The sequence below is a fragment of the Lissotriton vulgaris genome, chromosome 5 (genome assembly GCF_964263255.1).
Source record: "Lissotriton vulgaris chromosome 5, aLisVul1.2, whole genome shotgun sequence".
Classification (NCBI taxonomy): domain Eukaryota; kingdom Metazoa; phylum Chordata; class Amphibia; order Caudata; family Salamandridae; genus Lissotriton; species Lissotriton vulgaris.
In genome coordinates, this window is record NC_141693.1 from 1,094,909,902 (window position 1) to 1,094,930,325 (window position 20,424).

A 20,424-nucleotide genomic window follows, 5' to 3' on the forward strand; every position below is an offset into this window, starting at 1 on the left:
TGCACTCACCACTCTGCACTCTGCACTCTGCACTCACCACTCACCACTCACCACTCTGCACTCACCACTCTGCACTCTGCACTCTGCACTCACCACTCTGCACTCACCACTCTGCACTCACCACTCTGCACTCTGCACTCTGCACTCACCACTCTGCACTCACCTCTCACCTCTCACCTCTCACCACTCTGCACTCTGCACTCACCACTCTGCACTCTGCACTCTGCACTCACCTCTCACCACTCTGCACTCTGCACTCACCACTCACCACTCACCACTCTGCACTCTGCACTCACCACTCACCACTCACCACTCTGCACTCACCACTCACCACTCTGCACTCACCTCTCACCTCTCACCACTCTGCACTCTGCACTCACCACTCTGCACTCACCTCTCACCACTCACCACTCTGCACTCTGCACTCACCACTCACCACTCACCACTCTGCACTCTGCACTCACCACTCACCACTCACCACTCACCACTCACCACTCACCACTCTGCACTCACCACTCTGCACTCTGCACTCTGCACTCACCACTCTGCACTCACCTCTCACCACTCTGCACTCTGCACTCTGCACTCTGCACTCTGCACTCACCACTCACCACTCACCACTCTGCACTCACCACTCTGCACTCACCACTCACCACTCACCACTCTGCACTCACCACTCACCTCTCACCTCTCACCACTCTGCACTCTGCACTCTGCACTCACCACTCACCACTCACCACTCACCACTCACCACTCACCACTCACCACTCTGCACTCACCACTCACCACTCTGCACTCACCACTCACCACTCTGCACTCACCACTCACCACTCACCTCTCACCACTCTGCACTCACCACTCACCACTCACCACTCTGCACTCACCACTCTGCACTCACCACTCACCACTCACCACTCACCTCTCACCACTCTGCACTCTGCACTCACCACTCACCACTCTGCACTCACCTCTCACCACTCTGCACTCTGCACTCTGCACTCACCACTCACCACTCACCACTCTGCACTCACCACTCACCACTCACCACTCTGCACTCTGCACTCTGCACTCACCACTCACCACTCTGCACTCACCACTCACCACTCTGCACTCACCACTCACCACTCTGCACTCACCACTCACCACTCTGCACTCACCACTCACCACTCTGCACTCACCTCTCACCACTCACCACTCTGCACTCACCTCTCACCTCTCACCTCTCACCACTCTGCACTCTGCACTCACCACTCTGCACTCTGCACTCTGCACTCACCACTCACCACTCACCACTCTGCACTCACCACTCTGCACTCTGCACTCTGCACTCACCACTCTGCACTCACCACTCTGCACTCACCACTCTGCACTCTGCACTCTGCACTCACCACTCTGCACTCACCTCTCACCTCTCACCTCTCACCACTCTGCACTCTGCACTCACCACTCTGCACTCTGCACTCTGCACTCACCTCTCACCACTCTGCACTCTGCACTCACCACTCACCACTCACCACTCTGCACTCTGCACTCACCACTCACCACTCACCACTCTGCACTCACCACTCACCACTCTGCACTCACCTCTCACCTCTCACCACTCTGCACTCTGCACTCACCACTCTGCACTCTGCACTCTGCACTCACCACTCTGCACTCACCACTCTGCACTCACCACTCTGCACTCACCACTCTGCACTCACCACTCTGCACTCACCACTCTGCACTCTGCACTCTGCACTCACCACTCTGCACTCACCACTCTGCACTCACCACTCTGCACTCTGCACTCTGCACTCACCACTCTGCACTCACCTCTCACCTCTCACCTCTCACCACTCTGCACTCTGCACTCACCACTCTGCACTCTGCACTCTGCACTCACCTCTCACCACTCTGCACTCTGCACTCACCACTCTGCACTCTGCACTCTGCACTCACCACTCACCACTCACCACTCTGCACTCACCACTCTGCACTCTGCACTCTGCACTCACCACTCTGCACTCACCACTCTGCACTCACCACTCTGCACTCACCACTCTGCACTCACCACTCTGCACTCACCACTCACCACTCTGCACTCAACACTCACCACTCACCACTCACCACTCACCACTCACCACTCACCACTCACCTCTCACCACTCTGCACTCACCACTCTGCACTCACCACTCTGCACTCTGCACTCACCTCTCACCACTCTGCACTCTGCACTCTGCACTCACCACTCACCACTCTGCACTCACCACTCACCTCTCACCTCTCACCACTCTGCACTCTGCACTCTGCACTCTGCACTCTGCACTCTGCACTCTGCACTCACCACTCACCACTCACCACTCTGCACTCACCACTCACCTCTCACCTCTCACCACTCTGCACTCTGCACTCTGCACTCACCACTCACCACTCACCACTCTGCACTCACCACTCACCTCTCACCTCTCACCACTCTGCACTCTGCACTCTGCACTCACCACTCACCACTCACCACTCACCACTCTGCACTCACCACTCACCTCTCACCTCTCACCACTCTGCACTCTGCACTCTGCACTCTGCACTCTGCACTCACCACTCTGCACTCACCACTCTGCACTCTGCACTCACCACTCTGCACTCACCACTCTGCACTCACCACTCTGCACTCACCACTCTGCACTCACCACTCTGCACTCACCACTCACCTCTCACCACTCACCTCTCACCACTCTGCACTCTGCACTCACCACTCACCACTCTGCACTCACCACTCACCTCTCACCTCTCACCTCTCACCACTCTGCACTCTGCACTCTGCACTCACCACTCACCACTCTGCACTCACCACTCACCTCTCACCTCTCACCACTCTGCACTCTGCACTCACCACTCACCACTCTGCACTCACCACTCACCTCTCACCTCTCACCTCTCACCACTCTGCACTCTGCACTCACCACTCACCACTCACCACTCACCTCTCACCTCTCACCACTCTGCACTCTGCACTCACCACTCACCACTCACCACTCTGCACTCACCACTCACCTCTCACCTCTCACCTCTCACCACTCTGCACTCTGCACTCACCACTCACCACTCACCACTCACCTCTCACCACTCTGCACTCTGCACTCACCACTCACCACTCACCACTCTGCACTCACCACTCACCTCTCACCTCTCACCACTCTGCACTCTGCACTCTGCACTCTGCACTCACCACTCTGCACTCACCACTCTGCACTCTGCACTCTGCACTCACCACTCACCACTCTGCACTCACCACTCACCTCTCACCACTCTGCACTCTGCACTCTGCACTCTGCACTCACCACTCACCACTCACCACTCTGCACTCACCACTCACCTCTCACCTCTCACCACTCTGCACTCTGCACTCACCACTCACCACTCACCACTCACCACTCACCACTCTGCACTCACCACTCACCTCTCACCACTCTGCACTCTGCACTCTGCACTCTGCACTCACCACTCTGCACTCACCACTCTGCACTCTGCACTCTGCACTCACCACTCTGCACTCTGCACTCACCACTCTGCACTCACCACTCTGCACTCACCACTCTGCACTCACCACTCTGCACTCACCACTCTGCACTCACCACTCTGCACTCACCACTCTGCACTCACCACTCTGCACTCACCACTCACCTCTCACCACTCACCTCTCACCACTCTGCACTCTGCACTCACCACTCACCACTCTGCACTCACCACTCACCTCTCACCTCTCACCACTCACCACTCTGCACTCTGCACTCACCACTCACCACTCACCTCTCACCACTCTGCACTCTGCACTCTGCACTCACCTCTCACCTCTCACCACTCTGCACTCTGCACTCTGCACTCTGCACTCTGCACTCTGCACTCACCACTCTGCACTCACCACTCACCACTCACCACTCTGCACTCACCACTCACCTCTCACCTCTCACCACTCTGCACTCTGCACTCTGCACTCACCACTCACCACTCACCACTCTGCACTCACCACTCACCTCTCACCTCTCACCACTCTGCACTCACCACTCACCTCTCACCTCTCACCACTCACCACTCTGCACTCTGCACTCACCACTCACCACTCACCTCTCAACACTCTGCACTCTGCACTCACCACTCACCACTCTGCACTCTGCACTCTGCACTCACCACTCTGCACTCTGCACTCACCTCTCACCTCTCACCACTCTGCACTCTGCACTCTGCACTCACCACTCTGCACTCTGCACTCACCTCTCACCTCTCACCACTCTGCACTCTGCACTCTGCACTCACCACTCTGCACTCTGCACTCTGCACTCACCACTCACCACTCACCACTCTGCACTCACCTCTCACCACTCACCACTCTGCACTCACCTCTCACCTCTCACCACTCTGCACTCTGCACTCTGCACTCACCACTCTGCACTCACCACTCACCTCTCACCTCTCACCTCTCACCACTCTGCACTCTGCACTCACCACTCACCACTCACCACTCTGCACTCACCTCTCACCACTCTGCACTCTGCACTCTGCACTCACCACTCTGCACTCTGCACTCTGCACTCTGCACTCACCACTCTGCACTCTGCACTCAACACTCACCACTCACCACTCACCACTCACCTCTCACCACTCTGCACTCTGCACTCTGCACTCACCACTCACCACTCTGCACTCACCACTCACCTCTCACCTCTCACCACTCTGCACTCTGCACTCTGCACTCTGCACTCACCACTCACCACTCACCACTCACCACTCACCACTCACCACTCTGCACTCTGCACTCTGCACTCTGCACTCACCACTCACCACTCTGCACTCACCACTCACCACTCTGCACTCACCACTCTGCACTCACCACTCTGCACTCACCACTCTGCACTCACCACTCACCACTCACCACTCTGCACTCACCACTCTGCACTCACCACTCACCACTCACCACTCACCACTCTGCACTCACCACTCACCACTCACCACTCTGCACTCACCTCTCACCACTCACCACTCTGCACTCACCTCTCACCTCTCACCACTCTGCACTCTGCACTCTGCACTCACCACTCTGCACTCTGCACTCTGCACTCACCACTCACCACTCACCACTCTGCACTCACCTCTCACCACTCACCACTCTGCACTCACCTCTCACCTCTCACCACTCTGCACTCTGCACTCTGCACTCACCACTCTGCACTCTGCACTCACCTCTCACCTCTCACCACTCTGCACTCTGCACTCTGCACTCACCACTCTGCACTCTGCACTCTGCACTCACCACTCACCACTCACCACTCTGCACTCACCTCTCACCACTCACCACTCTGCACTCACCTCTCACCTCTCACCACTCTGCACTCTGCACTCTGCACTCACCACTCTGCACTCACCACTCACCTCTCACCTCTCACCTCTCACCACTCTGCACTCTGCACTCACCACTCACCACTCACCTCTCACCACTCTGCACTCTGCACTCTGCACTCACCTCTCACCTCTCACCACTCTGCACTCTGCACTCTGCACTCTGCACTCTGCACTCACCACTCTGCACTCACCACTCACCACTCTGCACTCACCACTCTGCACTCACCACTCTGCACTCACCACTCACCTCTCACCACTCACCTCTCACCACTCTGCACTCTGCACTCACCACTCACCACTCTGCAATCACCACTCACCTCTCACCTCTCACCTCTCACCACTCTGCACTCTGCACTCACCACTCACCACTCACCTCTCACCACTCTGCACTCTGCACTCACCACTCACCACTCTGCACTCACCACTCACCTCTCACCTCTCACCTCTCACCACTCTGCACTCTGCACTCACCACTCACCACTCACCTCTCACCACTCTGCACTCTGCACTCACCTCTCACCTCTCACCACTCTGCACTCTGCACTCTGCACTCTGCACTCTGCACTCACCACTCTGCACTCACCACTCACCACTCTGCACTCACCACTCTGCACTCACCACTCTGCACTCACCACTCTGCACTCACCACTCACCACTCACCACTCTGCACTCACCACTCTGCACTCACCACTCTGCACTCACCACTCACCACTCACCACTCTGCACTCTGCACTCACCACTCACCACTCACCACTCACCACTCTGCACTCACCTCTCACCACTCACCACTCTGCACTCACCTCTCACCTCTCACCACTCTGCACTCTGCACTCTGCACTCACCACTCTGCACTCTGCACTCTGCACTCACCACTCACCACTCACCACTCTGCACTCACCTCTCACCACTCTGCACTCTGCACTCTGCACTCACCACTCTGCACTCTGCACTCTGCACTCTGCACTCACCACTCTGCACTCTGCACTCAACACTCACCACTCACCACTCACCACTCACCTCTCACCACTCTGCACTCTGCACTCTGCACTCACCACTCACCACTCTGCACTCACCACTCACCTCTCACCTCTCACCACTCTGCACTCTGCACTCTGCACTCTGCACTCACCACTCACCACTCACCACTCACCACTCACCACTCACCACTCACCACTCTGCACTCTGCACTCTGCACTCTGCACTCACCACTCACCACTCTGCACTCACCACTCACCTCTCACCTCTCACCACTCTGCACTCTGCACTCACCACTCACCACTCACCACTCACCACTCACCACTCACCTCTCACCACTCTGCACTCTGCACTCTGCACTCACCACTCACCACTCACCACTCACCTCTCACCACTCTGCACTCTGCACTCACCACTCACCACTCTGCACTCTGCACTCTGCACTCACCACTCACCTCTCACCTCTCACCACTCTGCACTCTGCACTCTGCACTCTGCACTCTGCACTCACCACTCTGCACTCACCACTCACCACTCACCACTCACCACTCTGCACTCTGCACTCTGCACTCACCACTCACCACTCTGCACTCACCACTCACCACTCACCACTCTGCACTCACCACTCTGCACTCACCACTCTGCACTCACCACTCTGCACTCTGCACTCACCACTCACCTCTCACCTCTCACCACTCTGCACTCTGCACTCTGCACTCACCACTCACCACTCTGCACTCTGCACTCACCACTCACCTCTCACCTCTCACCACTCTGCACTCTGCACTCTGCACTCACCACTCTGCACTCACCACTCTGCACTCACCACTCACCACTCACCACTCTGCACTCTGCACTCACCACTCACCACTCACCACTCACCACTCTGCACTCACCTCTCACCACTCACCACTCTGCACTCACCTCTCACCTCTCACCACTCTGCACTCTGCACTCTGCACTCACCACTCTGCACTCTGCACTCTGCACTCACCACTCACCACTCACCACTCTGCACTCACCTCTCACCACTCTGCACTCTGCACTCTGCACTCACCACTCTGCACTCTGCACTCTGCACTCTGCACTCACCACTCTGCACTCTGCACTCAACACTCACCACTCACCACTCACCACTCACCTCTCACCACTCTGCACTCTGCACTCTGCACTCACCACTCACCACTCTGCACTCTGCACTCTGCACTCACCACTCTGCACTCACCACTCACCTCTCACCTCTCTGCACTCTGCACTCTGCACTCACCACTCACCACTCTGCACTCTGCACTCACCACTCACCTCTCACCTCTCACCACTCTGCACTCTGCACTCTGCACTCACCACTCTGCACTCACCACTCACCTCTCACCTCTCTGCACTCTGCACTCTGCACTCACCACTCACCACTCACCACTCACCACTCACCACTCTGCACTCTGCACTCACCACTCTGCACTCACCACTCACCACTCACCACTCTGCACTCACCTCTCACCACTCACCACTCTGCACTCACCTCTCACCTCTCACCACTCTGCACTCTGCACTCTGCACTCTGCACTCACCACTCTGCACTCTGCACTCTGCACTCACCACTCTGCACTCACCACTCTGCACTCACCACTCTGCACTCACCACTCTGCACTCACCACTCTGCACTCACCACTCTGCACTCACCACTCTGCACTCACCACTCACCTCTCACCACTCACCTCTCACCACTCTGCACTCTGCACTCTGCACTCACCACTCACCACTCTGCACTCACCTCTCACCACTCACCTCTCACCTCTCACCACTCTGCACTCTGCACTCTGCACTCTGCACTCACCACTCTGCACTCACCACTCACCACTCTGCACTCACCACTCTGCACTCACCACTCTGCACTCACCACTCACCACTCACCACTCTGCACTCACCACTCACCACTCTGCACTCACCACTCTGCACTCACCACTCTGCACTCTGCACTCTGCACTCTGCACTCACCACTCTGCACTCTGCACTCACCACTCACCACTCTGCACTCACCACTCACCACTCTGCACTCACCACTCACCACTCACCACTCACCTCTCACCTCTCACCACTCTGCACTCTGCACTCTGCACTCTGCACTCACCACTCACCTCTCACCTCTCACCACTCTGCACTCTGCACTCTGCACTCTCCACTCTCCACTCTGCACTCACCACTCACCACTCACCACTCTGCACTCACCACTCACCACTCTGCACTCTGCACTCACCACTCTGCACTCACCACTCACCACTCACCACTCTGCACTCTGCACTCACCACTCTGCACTCACCACTCACCACTCTGCACTCACCACTCACCACTCACCACTCTGCACTCACCACTCTGCACTCACCACTCACCACTCTGCACTCACCACTCACCACTCTGCACTCACCACTCACCACTCTGCACTCTGCACTCACCACTCACCACTCACCACTCTGCACTCACCACTCACCACTCACCACTCACCACTCTGCACTCACCACTCTGCACTCACCACTCTGCACTCTGCACTCTGCACTCTGCACTCACCACTCTGCACTCTGCACTCACCACTCTGCACTCACCACTCTGCACTCACCACTCACCACTCTGCACTCACCTCTCACCTCTCACCACTCTGCACTCTGCACTCTGCACTCACCACTCACCACTCTGCACTCACCACTCACCACTCACCACTCTGCACTCTGCACTCACCACTCTGCACTCACCACTCTGCACTCACCACTCTGCACTCACCACTCTGCACTCACCTCTCACCACTCACCACTCTGCACTCACCACTCTGCACTCACCACTCACCACTCTGCACTCACCACTCACCACTCTGCACTCACCACTCACCACTCACCACTCTGCACTCTGCACTCTGCACTCGCCACTCACCACTCTGCACTCACCACTCTGCACTCACCACTCACCACTCACCACTCACCTCTCACCTCTCACCACTCTGCACTCTGCACTCTGCACTCACCACTCTGCACTCACCACTCTGCACTCTGCACTCTGCACTCACCACTCTGCACTCTGCACTCACCACTCACCACTCTGCACTCACCACTCACCACTCTGCACTCACCACTCACCACTCACCACTCTGCACTCACCACTCTGCACTCACCACTCTGCACTCTGCACTCTGCACTCACCACTCTGCACTCTGCACTCACCACTCTGCACTCTGCACTCACCACTCACCACTCTGCACTCACCACTCACCACTCTGCACTCACCACTCACCACTCACCACTCACCTCTCACCTCTCACCTCTCACCACTCTGCACTCACCACTCACCTCTCACCTCTCACCACTCTGCACTCTGCACTCTGCACTCTCCACTCTGCACTCACCACTCACCACTCACCACTCTGCACTCACCACTCACCACTCTGCACTCTGCACTCACCACTCTGCACTCACCACTCACCACTCACCACTCTGCACTCTGCACTCACCACTCTGCACTCACCACTCTGCACTCACCTCTCACCACTCACCACTCTGCACTCACCTCTCACCTCTCACCACTCTGCACTCTGCACTCTGCACTCGCCACTCACCACTCTGCACTCACCACTCTGCACTCACCTCTCACCACTCACCACTCTGCACTCACCTCTCACCTCTCACCACTCTGCACTCTGCACTCTGCACTCACCACTCACCACTCTGCACTCACCACTCACCACTCACCACTCTGCACTCTGCACTCACCACTCTGCACTCACCACTCTGCACTCACCACTCTGCACTCACCACTCTGCACTCACCTCTCACCACTCACCACTCTGCACTCACCACTCTGCACTCACCACTCACCACTCTGCACTCACCACTCACCACTCTGCACTCACCACTCACCACTCACCACTCTGCACTCTGCACTCTGCACTCGCCACTCACCACTCTGCACTCACCACTCTGCACTCACCTCTCACCACTCACCACTCTGCACTCACCTCTCACCTCTCACCACTCTGCACTCTGCACTCACCACTCACCACTCTGCACTCACCACTCACCACTCACCACTCTGCACTCTGCACTCACCACTCACCACTCACCACTCTGCACTCACCTCTCACCTCTCACCACTCTGCACTCACCTCTCACCTCTCACCACTCTGCACTCACCACTCTGCACTCGCCACTCACCACTCTGCACTCACCACTCTGCACTCACCTCTCACCACTCACCACTCTGCACTCACCTCTCACCTCTCACCACTCTGCACTCTGCACTCTGCACTCACCACTCACCACTCTGCACTCACCACTCACCACTCACCACTCTGCACTCTGCACTCACCACTCTGCACTCACCACTCTGCACTCACCACTCACCACTCACCACTCACCACTCACCACTCTGCACTCACCACTCTGCACTCACCACTCTGCACTCACCTCTCACCTCTCACCACTCTGCACTCACCTCTCACCTCTCACCACTCTGCACTCTGCACTCTGCACTCGCCACTCACCACTCTGCACTCACCACTCTGCACTCACCTCTCACCACTCACCACTCTGCACTCACCTCTCACCTCTCACCACTCTGCACTCTGCACTCTGCACTCACCACTCACCACTCTGCACTCACCACTCTGCACTCACCACTCTGCACTCTGCACTCACCACTCTGCACTCACCACTCTGCACTCACCACTCTGCACTCACCACTCTGCACTCACCACTCACCACTCTGCACTCACCACTCACCACTCACCACTCACCACTCTGCACTCTGCACTCACCACTCTGCACTCACCACTCTGCACTCACCACTCACCACTCTGCACTCACCACTCACCACTCACCACTCACCACTCACCACTCTGCACTCTGCACTCTGCACTCACCACTCACCACTCACCACTCACCACTCACCACTCACCACTCTGCACTCACCTCTCACCTCTCACCACTCTGCACTCTGCACTCACCACTCACCACTCTGCACTCACCACTCACCACTCACCACTCTGCACTCTGCACTCACCACTCTGCACTCACCACTCTGCACTCACCACTCACCACTCTGCACTCACCACTCACCACTCACCACTCACCACTCACCACTCTGCACTCACCTCTCACCACTCACCACTCTGCACTCACCTCTCACCTCTCACCACTCTGCACTCACCTCTCACCTCTCACCACTCACCACTCACCACTCACCACTCTGCACTCACCACTCTGCACTCACCACTCTGCACTCACCACTCACCACTCTGCACTCACCACTCTGCACTCACCACTCTGCACTCACCACTCACCACTCTGCACTCACCACTCTGCACTCACCACTCTGCACTCACCACTCACCACTCACCACTCTGCACTCACCACTCTGCAGTCACCACTCTGCAGTCACCACTCTGCACTCACCACTCACCACTCACCACTCTGCACTCACCACTCACCACTCTGCACTCACCACTCACCACTCACCACTCACCACTCACCACTCACCACTCACCACTCTGCACTCACCTCTCACCTCTCACCACTCTGCACTCTGCACTCACCACTCACCACTCACCACTCTGCACTCACCACTCACCACTCACCACTCTGCACTCTGCACTCACCACTCTGCACTCACCACTCTGCACTCACCACTCACCACTCTGCACTCACCACTCACCACTCACCACTCACCACTCACCACTCTGCACTCACCTCTCACCACTCACCACTCTGCACTCACCTCTCACCTCTCACCACTCTGCACTCACCTCTCACCTCTCACCACTCACCACTCTGCACTCACCACTCACCACTCTGCACTCACCACTCTGCACTCACCACTCACCACTCTGCACTCACCACTCTGCACTCACCACTCTGCACTCTGCACTCACCACTCACCACTCTGCACTCACCACTCACCACTCACCACTCACCACTCACCACTCTGCACTCTGCACTCACCACTCTGCACTCACCACTCTGCACTCACCACTCACCACTCTGCACTCACCACTCTGCACTCACCACTCACCACTCACCACTCTGCAGTCACCACTCTGCAGTCACCACTCTGCACTCACCACTCTGCACTCACCACTCTGCACTCACCACTCACCACTCTGCACTCACCACTCTGCACTCACCACTCTGCACTCACCACTCACCACTCACCACTCTGCACTCACCACTCTGCAGTCACCACTCTGCAGTCACCACTCTGCACTCACCACTCACCACTCACCACTCTGCACTCACCACTCACCACTCTGCACTCACCACTCACCACTCACCACTCTGCACTCACCACTCACCACTCTGCACTCACCTCTCACCTCTCACCACTCTGCACTCTGCACTCACCACTCACCACTCACCACTCTGCACTCTGCACTCTGCACTCACCACTCTGCACTCACCACTCACCACTCTGCACTCACCACTCTGCACTCACCACTCACCACTCACCACTCTGCACTCACCACTCTGCAGTCACCACTCTGCAGTCACCACTCTGCACTCACCACTCACCACTCTGCACTCACCACTCACCACTCTGCACTCACCACTCACCACTCACCACTCTGCACTCACCACTCACCACTCACCACTCTGCACTCACCTCTCACCTCTCACCACTCTGCACTCTGCACTCTGCACTCACCACTCACCACTCTGCACTCTGCACTCACCACTCACCACTCACCACTCTGCACTCTGCACTCACCACTCACCACTCACCACTCTGCACTCACCTCTCACCACTCACCACTCTGCACTCACCTCTCACCTCTCACCACTCTGCACTCTGCACTCTGCACTCACCACTCACCACTCTGCACTCACCACTCTGCACTCACCACTCTGCACTCACCTCTCACCTCTCACCACTCTGCACTCTGCACTCTGCACTCTGCACTCACCACTCACCACTCTGCACTCACCACTCACCACTCACCACTCACCACTCACCACTCACCACTCTGCACTCACCACTCTGCACTCTGCACTCTGCACTCACCACTCACCACTCTGCACTCACCACTCTGCACTCACCTCTCACCACTCACCACTCTGCACTCACCACTCACCACTCTGCACTCACCACTCTGCACTCACCACTCTGCACTCACCACTCACCACTCTGCACTCACCACTCTGCACTCACCTCTCACCACTCACCACTCACCACTCTGCACTCACCACTCTGCACTCACCACTCACCACTCTGCAGTCACCACTCTGCAGTCACCACTCTGCACTCACCACTCACCACTCACCACTCTGCACTCACCACTCACCACTCTGCACTCACCACTCACCACTCACCACTCTGCACTCAACTCTCACCACTCACCACTCTGCACTCACCTCTCACCTCTCACCTCTCACCACTCTGCACTCTGCACTCTGCACTCACCACTCTGCACTCTGCACTCACCACTCACCACTCACCACTCTGCACTCACCACTCTGCACTCACCACTCTGCACTCACCACTCTGCACTCACCACTCTGCACTCTGCACTCACCACTCTGCACTCACCACTCTGCACTCACCACTCTGCACTCACCACTCACCACTCACCACTCTGCACTCTGCACTCACCACTCACCACTCTGCACTCACCACTCTGCACTCTGCACTCTGCACTCACCACTCTGCACTCTGCACTCTGCACTCACCACTCTGCACTCACCACTCTGCACTCACCACTCACCACTCTGCACTCACCACTCTGCACTCACCACTCACCACTCTGCAGTCACCACTCTGCAGTCACCACTCTGCACTCACCACTCACCACTCACCACTCTGCACTCACCACTCACCACTCTGCACTCACCACTCACCACTCACCACTCTGCACTCAACTCTCACCACTCACCACTCTGCACTCACCTCTCACCTCTCACCTCTCACCACTCTGCACTCTGCACTCTGCACTCACCACTCTGCACTCTGCACTCACCACTCACCACTCACCACTCTGCACTCACCACTCTGCACTCACCACTCTGCACTCACCACTCTGCACTCACCACTCTGCACTCTGCACTCACCACTCTGCACTCACCACTCTGCACTCACCACTCTGCACTCACCACTCACCACTCACCACTCTGCACTCTGCACTCACCACTCACCACTCTGCACTCACCACTCTGCACTCTGCACTCTGCACTCACCACTCTGCACTCTGCACTCTGCACTCACCACTCTGCACTCACCACTCTGCACTCACCACTCTGCACTCACCACTCTGCACTCACCACTCTGCACTCACCACTCACCACTCTGCACTCACCACTCTGCACTCACCACTCTGCACTCACCACTCACCACTCACCACTCTGCACTCACCACTCTGCACTCACCACTCTGCACTCACCACTCTGCACTCCCCACTCACCACTCTGCACTCACCACTCTGCACTCACCACTCACCACTCACCACTCTGCACTCTGCACTCACCACTCTGCACTCTGCACTCTGCACTCTGCACTCTGCACTCTGCACTCTGCACTCTGCACTCACCACTCTGCACTCTGCACTCTGCACTCTGCACTCTGCACTCACCACTCTGCACTCTGCACTCTGCACTCACCACTCACCACTCACCACTCTGCACTCTGCACTCTGCACTCACCACTCACCACTCTGCACTCACCACTCTGCACTCTGCACTCTGCACTCACCACTCTGCACTCTGCACTCTGCACTCACCACTCTGCACTCACCACTCTGCACTCACCACTCTGCACTCACCACTCTGCACTCACCACTCTGCACTCACCACTCTGCACTCACCACTCACCACTCACCACTCTGCACTCACCACTCTGCACTCACCACTCTGCACTCACCACTCTGCACTCCCCACTCACCACTCTGCACTCACCACTCTGCACTCACCACTCACCACTCACCACTCTGCACTCTGCACTCACCACTCACCACTCTGCACTCACCACTCTGCACTCTGCACTCACCACTCTGCACTCTGCACTCTGCACTCACCACTCTGCACTCACCACTCTGCACTCACCACTCTGCACTCACCACTCTGCACTCACCACTCTGCACTCACCACTCTGCACTCACCACTCTGCACTCACCACTCTGCACTCACCACTCACCACTCTGCACTCACCACTCTGCACTCACCACTCTGCACTCACCACTCTGCACTCACCACTCTGCACTCACCACTCTGCACTCTGCACTCACCACTCACCACTCTGCACTCACCACTCTGCACTCACCACTCTGCACTCACCACTCTGCACTCACCACTCTGCACTCACCACTCTGCACTCACCACTCTGCACTCCCCACTCACCACTCTGCACTCACCACTCTGCACTCACCACTCACCACTCACCACTCTGCACTCTGCACTCACCACTCACCACTCTGCACTCACCACTCTGCACTCTGCACTCACCACTCTGCACTCTGCACTCTGCACTCACCACTCTGCACTCACCACTCTGCACTCACCACTCTGCACTCACCACTCTGCACTCACCACTCTGCACTCACCACTCTGCACTCACCACTCTGCACTCTGCACTCTGCACTCACCACTCTGCACTCACCACTCACCACTCTGCACTCACCACTCTGCACTCACCACTCTGCACTCACCACTCTGCACTCACCACTCTGCACTCACCACTCTGCACTCACCACTCTGCACTCTGCACTCACCACTCACCACTCTGCACTCACCACTCTGCACTCACCACTCTGCACTCACCACTCTGCACTCACCACTCTGCACTCACCACTCTGCACTCTGCACTCACCACTCTGCACTCACCACTCTGCACTCACCACTCTGCACTCACCACTCTGCACTCACCATCTGTCTGCTCCATCACTCTAATAGAAGTAAAATATGATGCGAGCTCTTCGCCAACTGCTGGTCTGCGGGCAATATGGTCCCCTTCAAAGTCTTGAAGCGCCTGCACATGCGGAGGTGCCTGACAAGCTGCGGATCCAAGTTCAGTGGATGGCAATGCCAGGGTGCCATGCCAAGCTGCCATGTCGTGCAAGCAGATGGGCAGGATAAAGCTGTTTAGTGTAATTATTATTGTTGAAATTAGAGGCACGTGGGAGCAGTTATTTACAGCCATCGCCCAGGCTGGGTGCCAGTGTTCTGCATGCAGTGGGAAGTCCTTTCTGTGTTTATTCGAAATGCAGAAACAGAAGATCAAAGCAACTTTGGGTGAGATAGAAACTAATGGGCAAAGGAGGACTTGAGAACCCTAACACCATATATTTGTTGTGTTTCTTGCTGGCTGGTCTTCTGCATTCCAGTGCTTCAGCTGGCTGTTGTCCTTCCTTACCTGCAGTGGGAGCATGTGTTCTCATTGATCGACAGCTGAGGCATGGTGTCTGTCTGAGTCTCCAAAAGCCCTTGAAAGATTTTTTAATGCATGCCTTCTTGACTGGAGAGGCATAACTATCCCAATATCGTGCACATGTCTCAAGGGGTACAATGGACGACACAATTACGTTTTCTAAACCAAGAGATAGCACCAGATTCGTTACCAAGCTCGCCGCCCCGGAAGTCAGGCACGGTCGCCTGTGACGGGGGCGGGCCCACGTTCACACCGGAAGAGGAGGCAGGCGGAGTCGTAGCGTCTCGCGGCCCGGGGCTCCTGTGAGCGGTGTAGAGCCCCGGGGCCGCGCCAGCAGGAGGTTGGGCGCCGCGTGCTGAGGTAAGGTAAGTTCTGGAGCGCGATTGGTGCACTTGTGTGTGTGTATGCTCGTGTGTGTGTGTGTATGTATGTGCGTGACGGCGGGGGAGGGGGAGGGGGGGCCTCGGTGCACTTGTGTGTGTGCGCGCGTGTGAGTATGAGTCAGGGGTGGTGTCTCTGTATGTATGTATGTGCGTGCGTGCATGGGCGCGTGTGTGTGTGTATGCGCATGCGTGTGTTGTGCTTGCGCTTCCCAGGAGACAGCGCCAGGCCACAGCGCGCGTTCCAGCTACAAATCACCTGGAAGGATGCGCGTGACCTGGACTGTCTCCTGGGACTGCTACTCGCTGACATAAGATCTCGGCGGAGACGCGCTTACGCGCGTCTTTTAGCCGAGACCTAAAAAGGCTAAGGTGAAACCAGAGTAATGCGTACAATGTGCATCATGAAAAGGCAAACCGTGTGGGATAAGCATGTGTCATGTACAGGTGTGAACCTGGGAAACTAGATAGGGCAAGCAGTTCTTATCGGCTGTCACTTTCAATATGTAGAGGACCATCTATCACCTCTACAGGGCTTGGCAGTTGTCTTATGCTCTTCTATAAATTAATATGTGACTTCAAAAGAGGATAAGGGCTAGATGACAGACAGACGGACAATTGAATGGATGCTTAATTGATCCTAGAGAAAATCATGCTTCATGGCCACTTATATTTAGCTCAAGAAAGATGAGCAATGCTAACTTTCATTCGACTTGTGGCCTATTTTTACCGAAATTAATTCTACAAGGCGAAAGAACATTTTAATCTCTAGGCCCCACCAATACCTGTGCTCTTTGGCACGATCATTTGTAGATGTTAAAAGAACAATACAATCCGCACTGTAATTCAGTATCTGTACCTGTCTAAACCCAACATAAGGCACATATGCGCCAACAGGTACGACTAGCCCAGGGTGTTCTGGGTACATCACCAGTATGTTCCATCTATACCTTTATCCAGAAACAGAGAAAGGGTATGTGGGTCATGTACATGCAAAATAATATTTTGATTGCCGTCAGCAGCAGAGTAACAATTTGGACTTTTGTTTATTTATACCGCCTTATAGAGTATCTTTCTGTAGAGCAAATTTGAAGTAAAATGTAGGCTCACTAGAGGTTAATTCTGGAGCAGCCTCACCAGCCAGTAGACAGATGTCATTGTTGTTGTTGGTCCTCGTTGTCAGAGCAGGTTCAATAGTGTCGGATTTATCTTGGATATACTGACTGGGATGTGGTGGCAATATGAAAAAGCGTGCTGCCACTTGCTAGGATAGGAATGCATTCTGATGTGGTGTCCTCCCCTTCCAGCCCAGCCAACCCCCTCACAACTTTATAATTGTCAACGTACTTAGACTAAATACCTCATATTCTTTTAGAAAGAGGCAGGGAGGAGGAGATATAACAAAGAGACTATAATATGTTTGGATAGCTTTAAAATAAGAACAAAGATTCAAAATTAATTTAGTTGATAAACTGAGATATTTACAATACGATTCTGTGTTCAACCCTCGCCCAATATTCTGCATATGAATATCAGCTTTTTCAGAGAATTTCAAGGGTTTGCAGCGATTTATGTCAGTTTCTTTCATAGGAGCTGCAGTGATGTGTTGTTTGCATAAATCTAACTTTAGTACAGGACCACCAATGATCCTTATATAATGTGTAACTTAATCTATGATGAAAGTTAAAAAAAATCGTTGAACAGAACTCAACCACTGAATTAAGAGAACCACATGAAGTCAAAAGCAATCTTCGTTCCAAAATAGGGGGGGGGGGGATCTATTCAGCTCTACTTGTGCTAGGAATAAAGAGGAGGTGCGTACAGAGGTTTAACTACAATCGCACACTTTAAGAAACTTCTCTATAGCTTTGTTGCCATTCACTACTTCTCCGATCTTAAAAAACGTGTAATTGTGCAGTTTGCACACAGGTGCCTACGTAAGAAGCTGTCTAAAATTACCTCTTCCTAAGGAAGTAAAGCTGTAGGTTTAACTACAGAGTGAAGTACAAACACACATATACTAACGTTTGGCATTATATCTTAGCAATGCTCTAAATGATACCAGAATAAACTTCCCTTTAAAATGTCATCCCTTGCTCTTTTTAACGTGTCCTAGAAAGATATATTTAATGTACACCTAGCTGAATTAGCAGGGACGAATTACAGGGCATATTCATGGTTTTGCTAACTGCAGTATTTTATCTAATGATCTATCGAATGACAAACTACATTTTATATTATAGCATAGAACCCTCACTGAGGTAAGGCTATGTTATACAAATAACAGTTTCATTCCATAACAACTGGGAAATCTATTATCATTGCGCAAGGCACATTTCAAGAACAGCAGACGGGTCACTTACCCATCTTCATGAGTGTCCAGTTGCTGTCTATTTGTTGTGCTGCCTGCAAAAAGTAGCGTCCATCTGTCCATAGTGCTGCACTCTGTTCTGTTATAATAGCTGTACCTGTTCAAGAAGAAAAGGGGAAGACGCCTGTTTAAGGGTTGCAAACATGGATTTCCATGTAAGCACGGTGACCTACCTACCAATTCTTCTAACATACTAAGTTCGAGCAATGCATTTCTGATAGCAACAGGATTGGGAGTAAGTCTCCGAAAAAAAGTGATATTTTATGAAAAGGTATGCCAGTTGCTGTCGCCTTAAAGTAAGCAGTTACCTTCATCCAAAGCGGACTTGGAAATAAATCTCCCTCCCAATTTTCAGTGGCTGTGGACACACTAAATTTCATGCTTCATAAACAATTCGAGTAGTGCTGAGAGTCCAGGGGAGGCTGTTTTAGTACGGGGGGCAGAATTGCATGAAAAATTTTTTTTTTCAAAGTACCTTCTGATCAGCTGCCGGCACCGCACCCTCTTCTCCGACCTCACTCTGCAGCGCTGGGAGCACCCAGGCTCCCAGCCTCTCATGACAATGCATTGGTCTGAATGGCCTGCTTGGCCCCTCAGGCGGAACCAGAAGCCTGGGCATGTTCTCCACATGGCAGTGCAACACAGCAGGGTGAAGAACATGCTAAGGGCGCATGATTGTTTGGCCGGACTCAGGGGCCGGCCAAACAATCATGCGTACTCTGGAAGTACCAAGACGACTCCTCACTGTGCTCAGCCCCATCCCAGCTCCAATCTCTCGCAGAAAAATAAAATGATAAAAACGGCTTGTGATTATCATTTTTTTTTTTAACTGCTCAAATAGCAGTGGGGCGATGATCCTCCGCTTTAGCGGAGGAGCCGCCACTGTGAAAGTCTAGAGCTAGGTACTGGGAACAAGGCTTTAAGGGGCAATTTGCC

At 54.7% G+C, this 20,424-nt stretch overlaps 1 protein-coding gene across 1 annotated transcript in view; it reads right to left on the minus strand.

Moving 5' to 3' along the window:
- Positions 1 to 20,424, minus strand: part of XPNPEP1 (X-prolyl aminopeptidase 1) — a 534,678-nt gene that overhangs the window by 332,255 nt on the left and 181,999 nt on the right. The window contains exon 5 of the mRNA XM_086922757.1: positions 19,481 to 19,585. Coding sequence (XP_086778883.1) covers positions 19,481 to 19,585 — 105 coding nt within the window. The remainder of the gene's footprint in view (positions 1 to 19,480; positions 19,586 to 20,424) is intronic.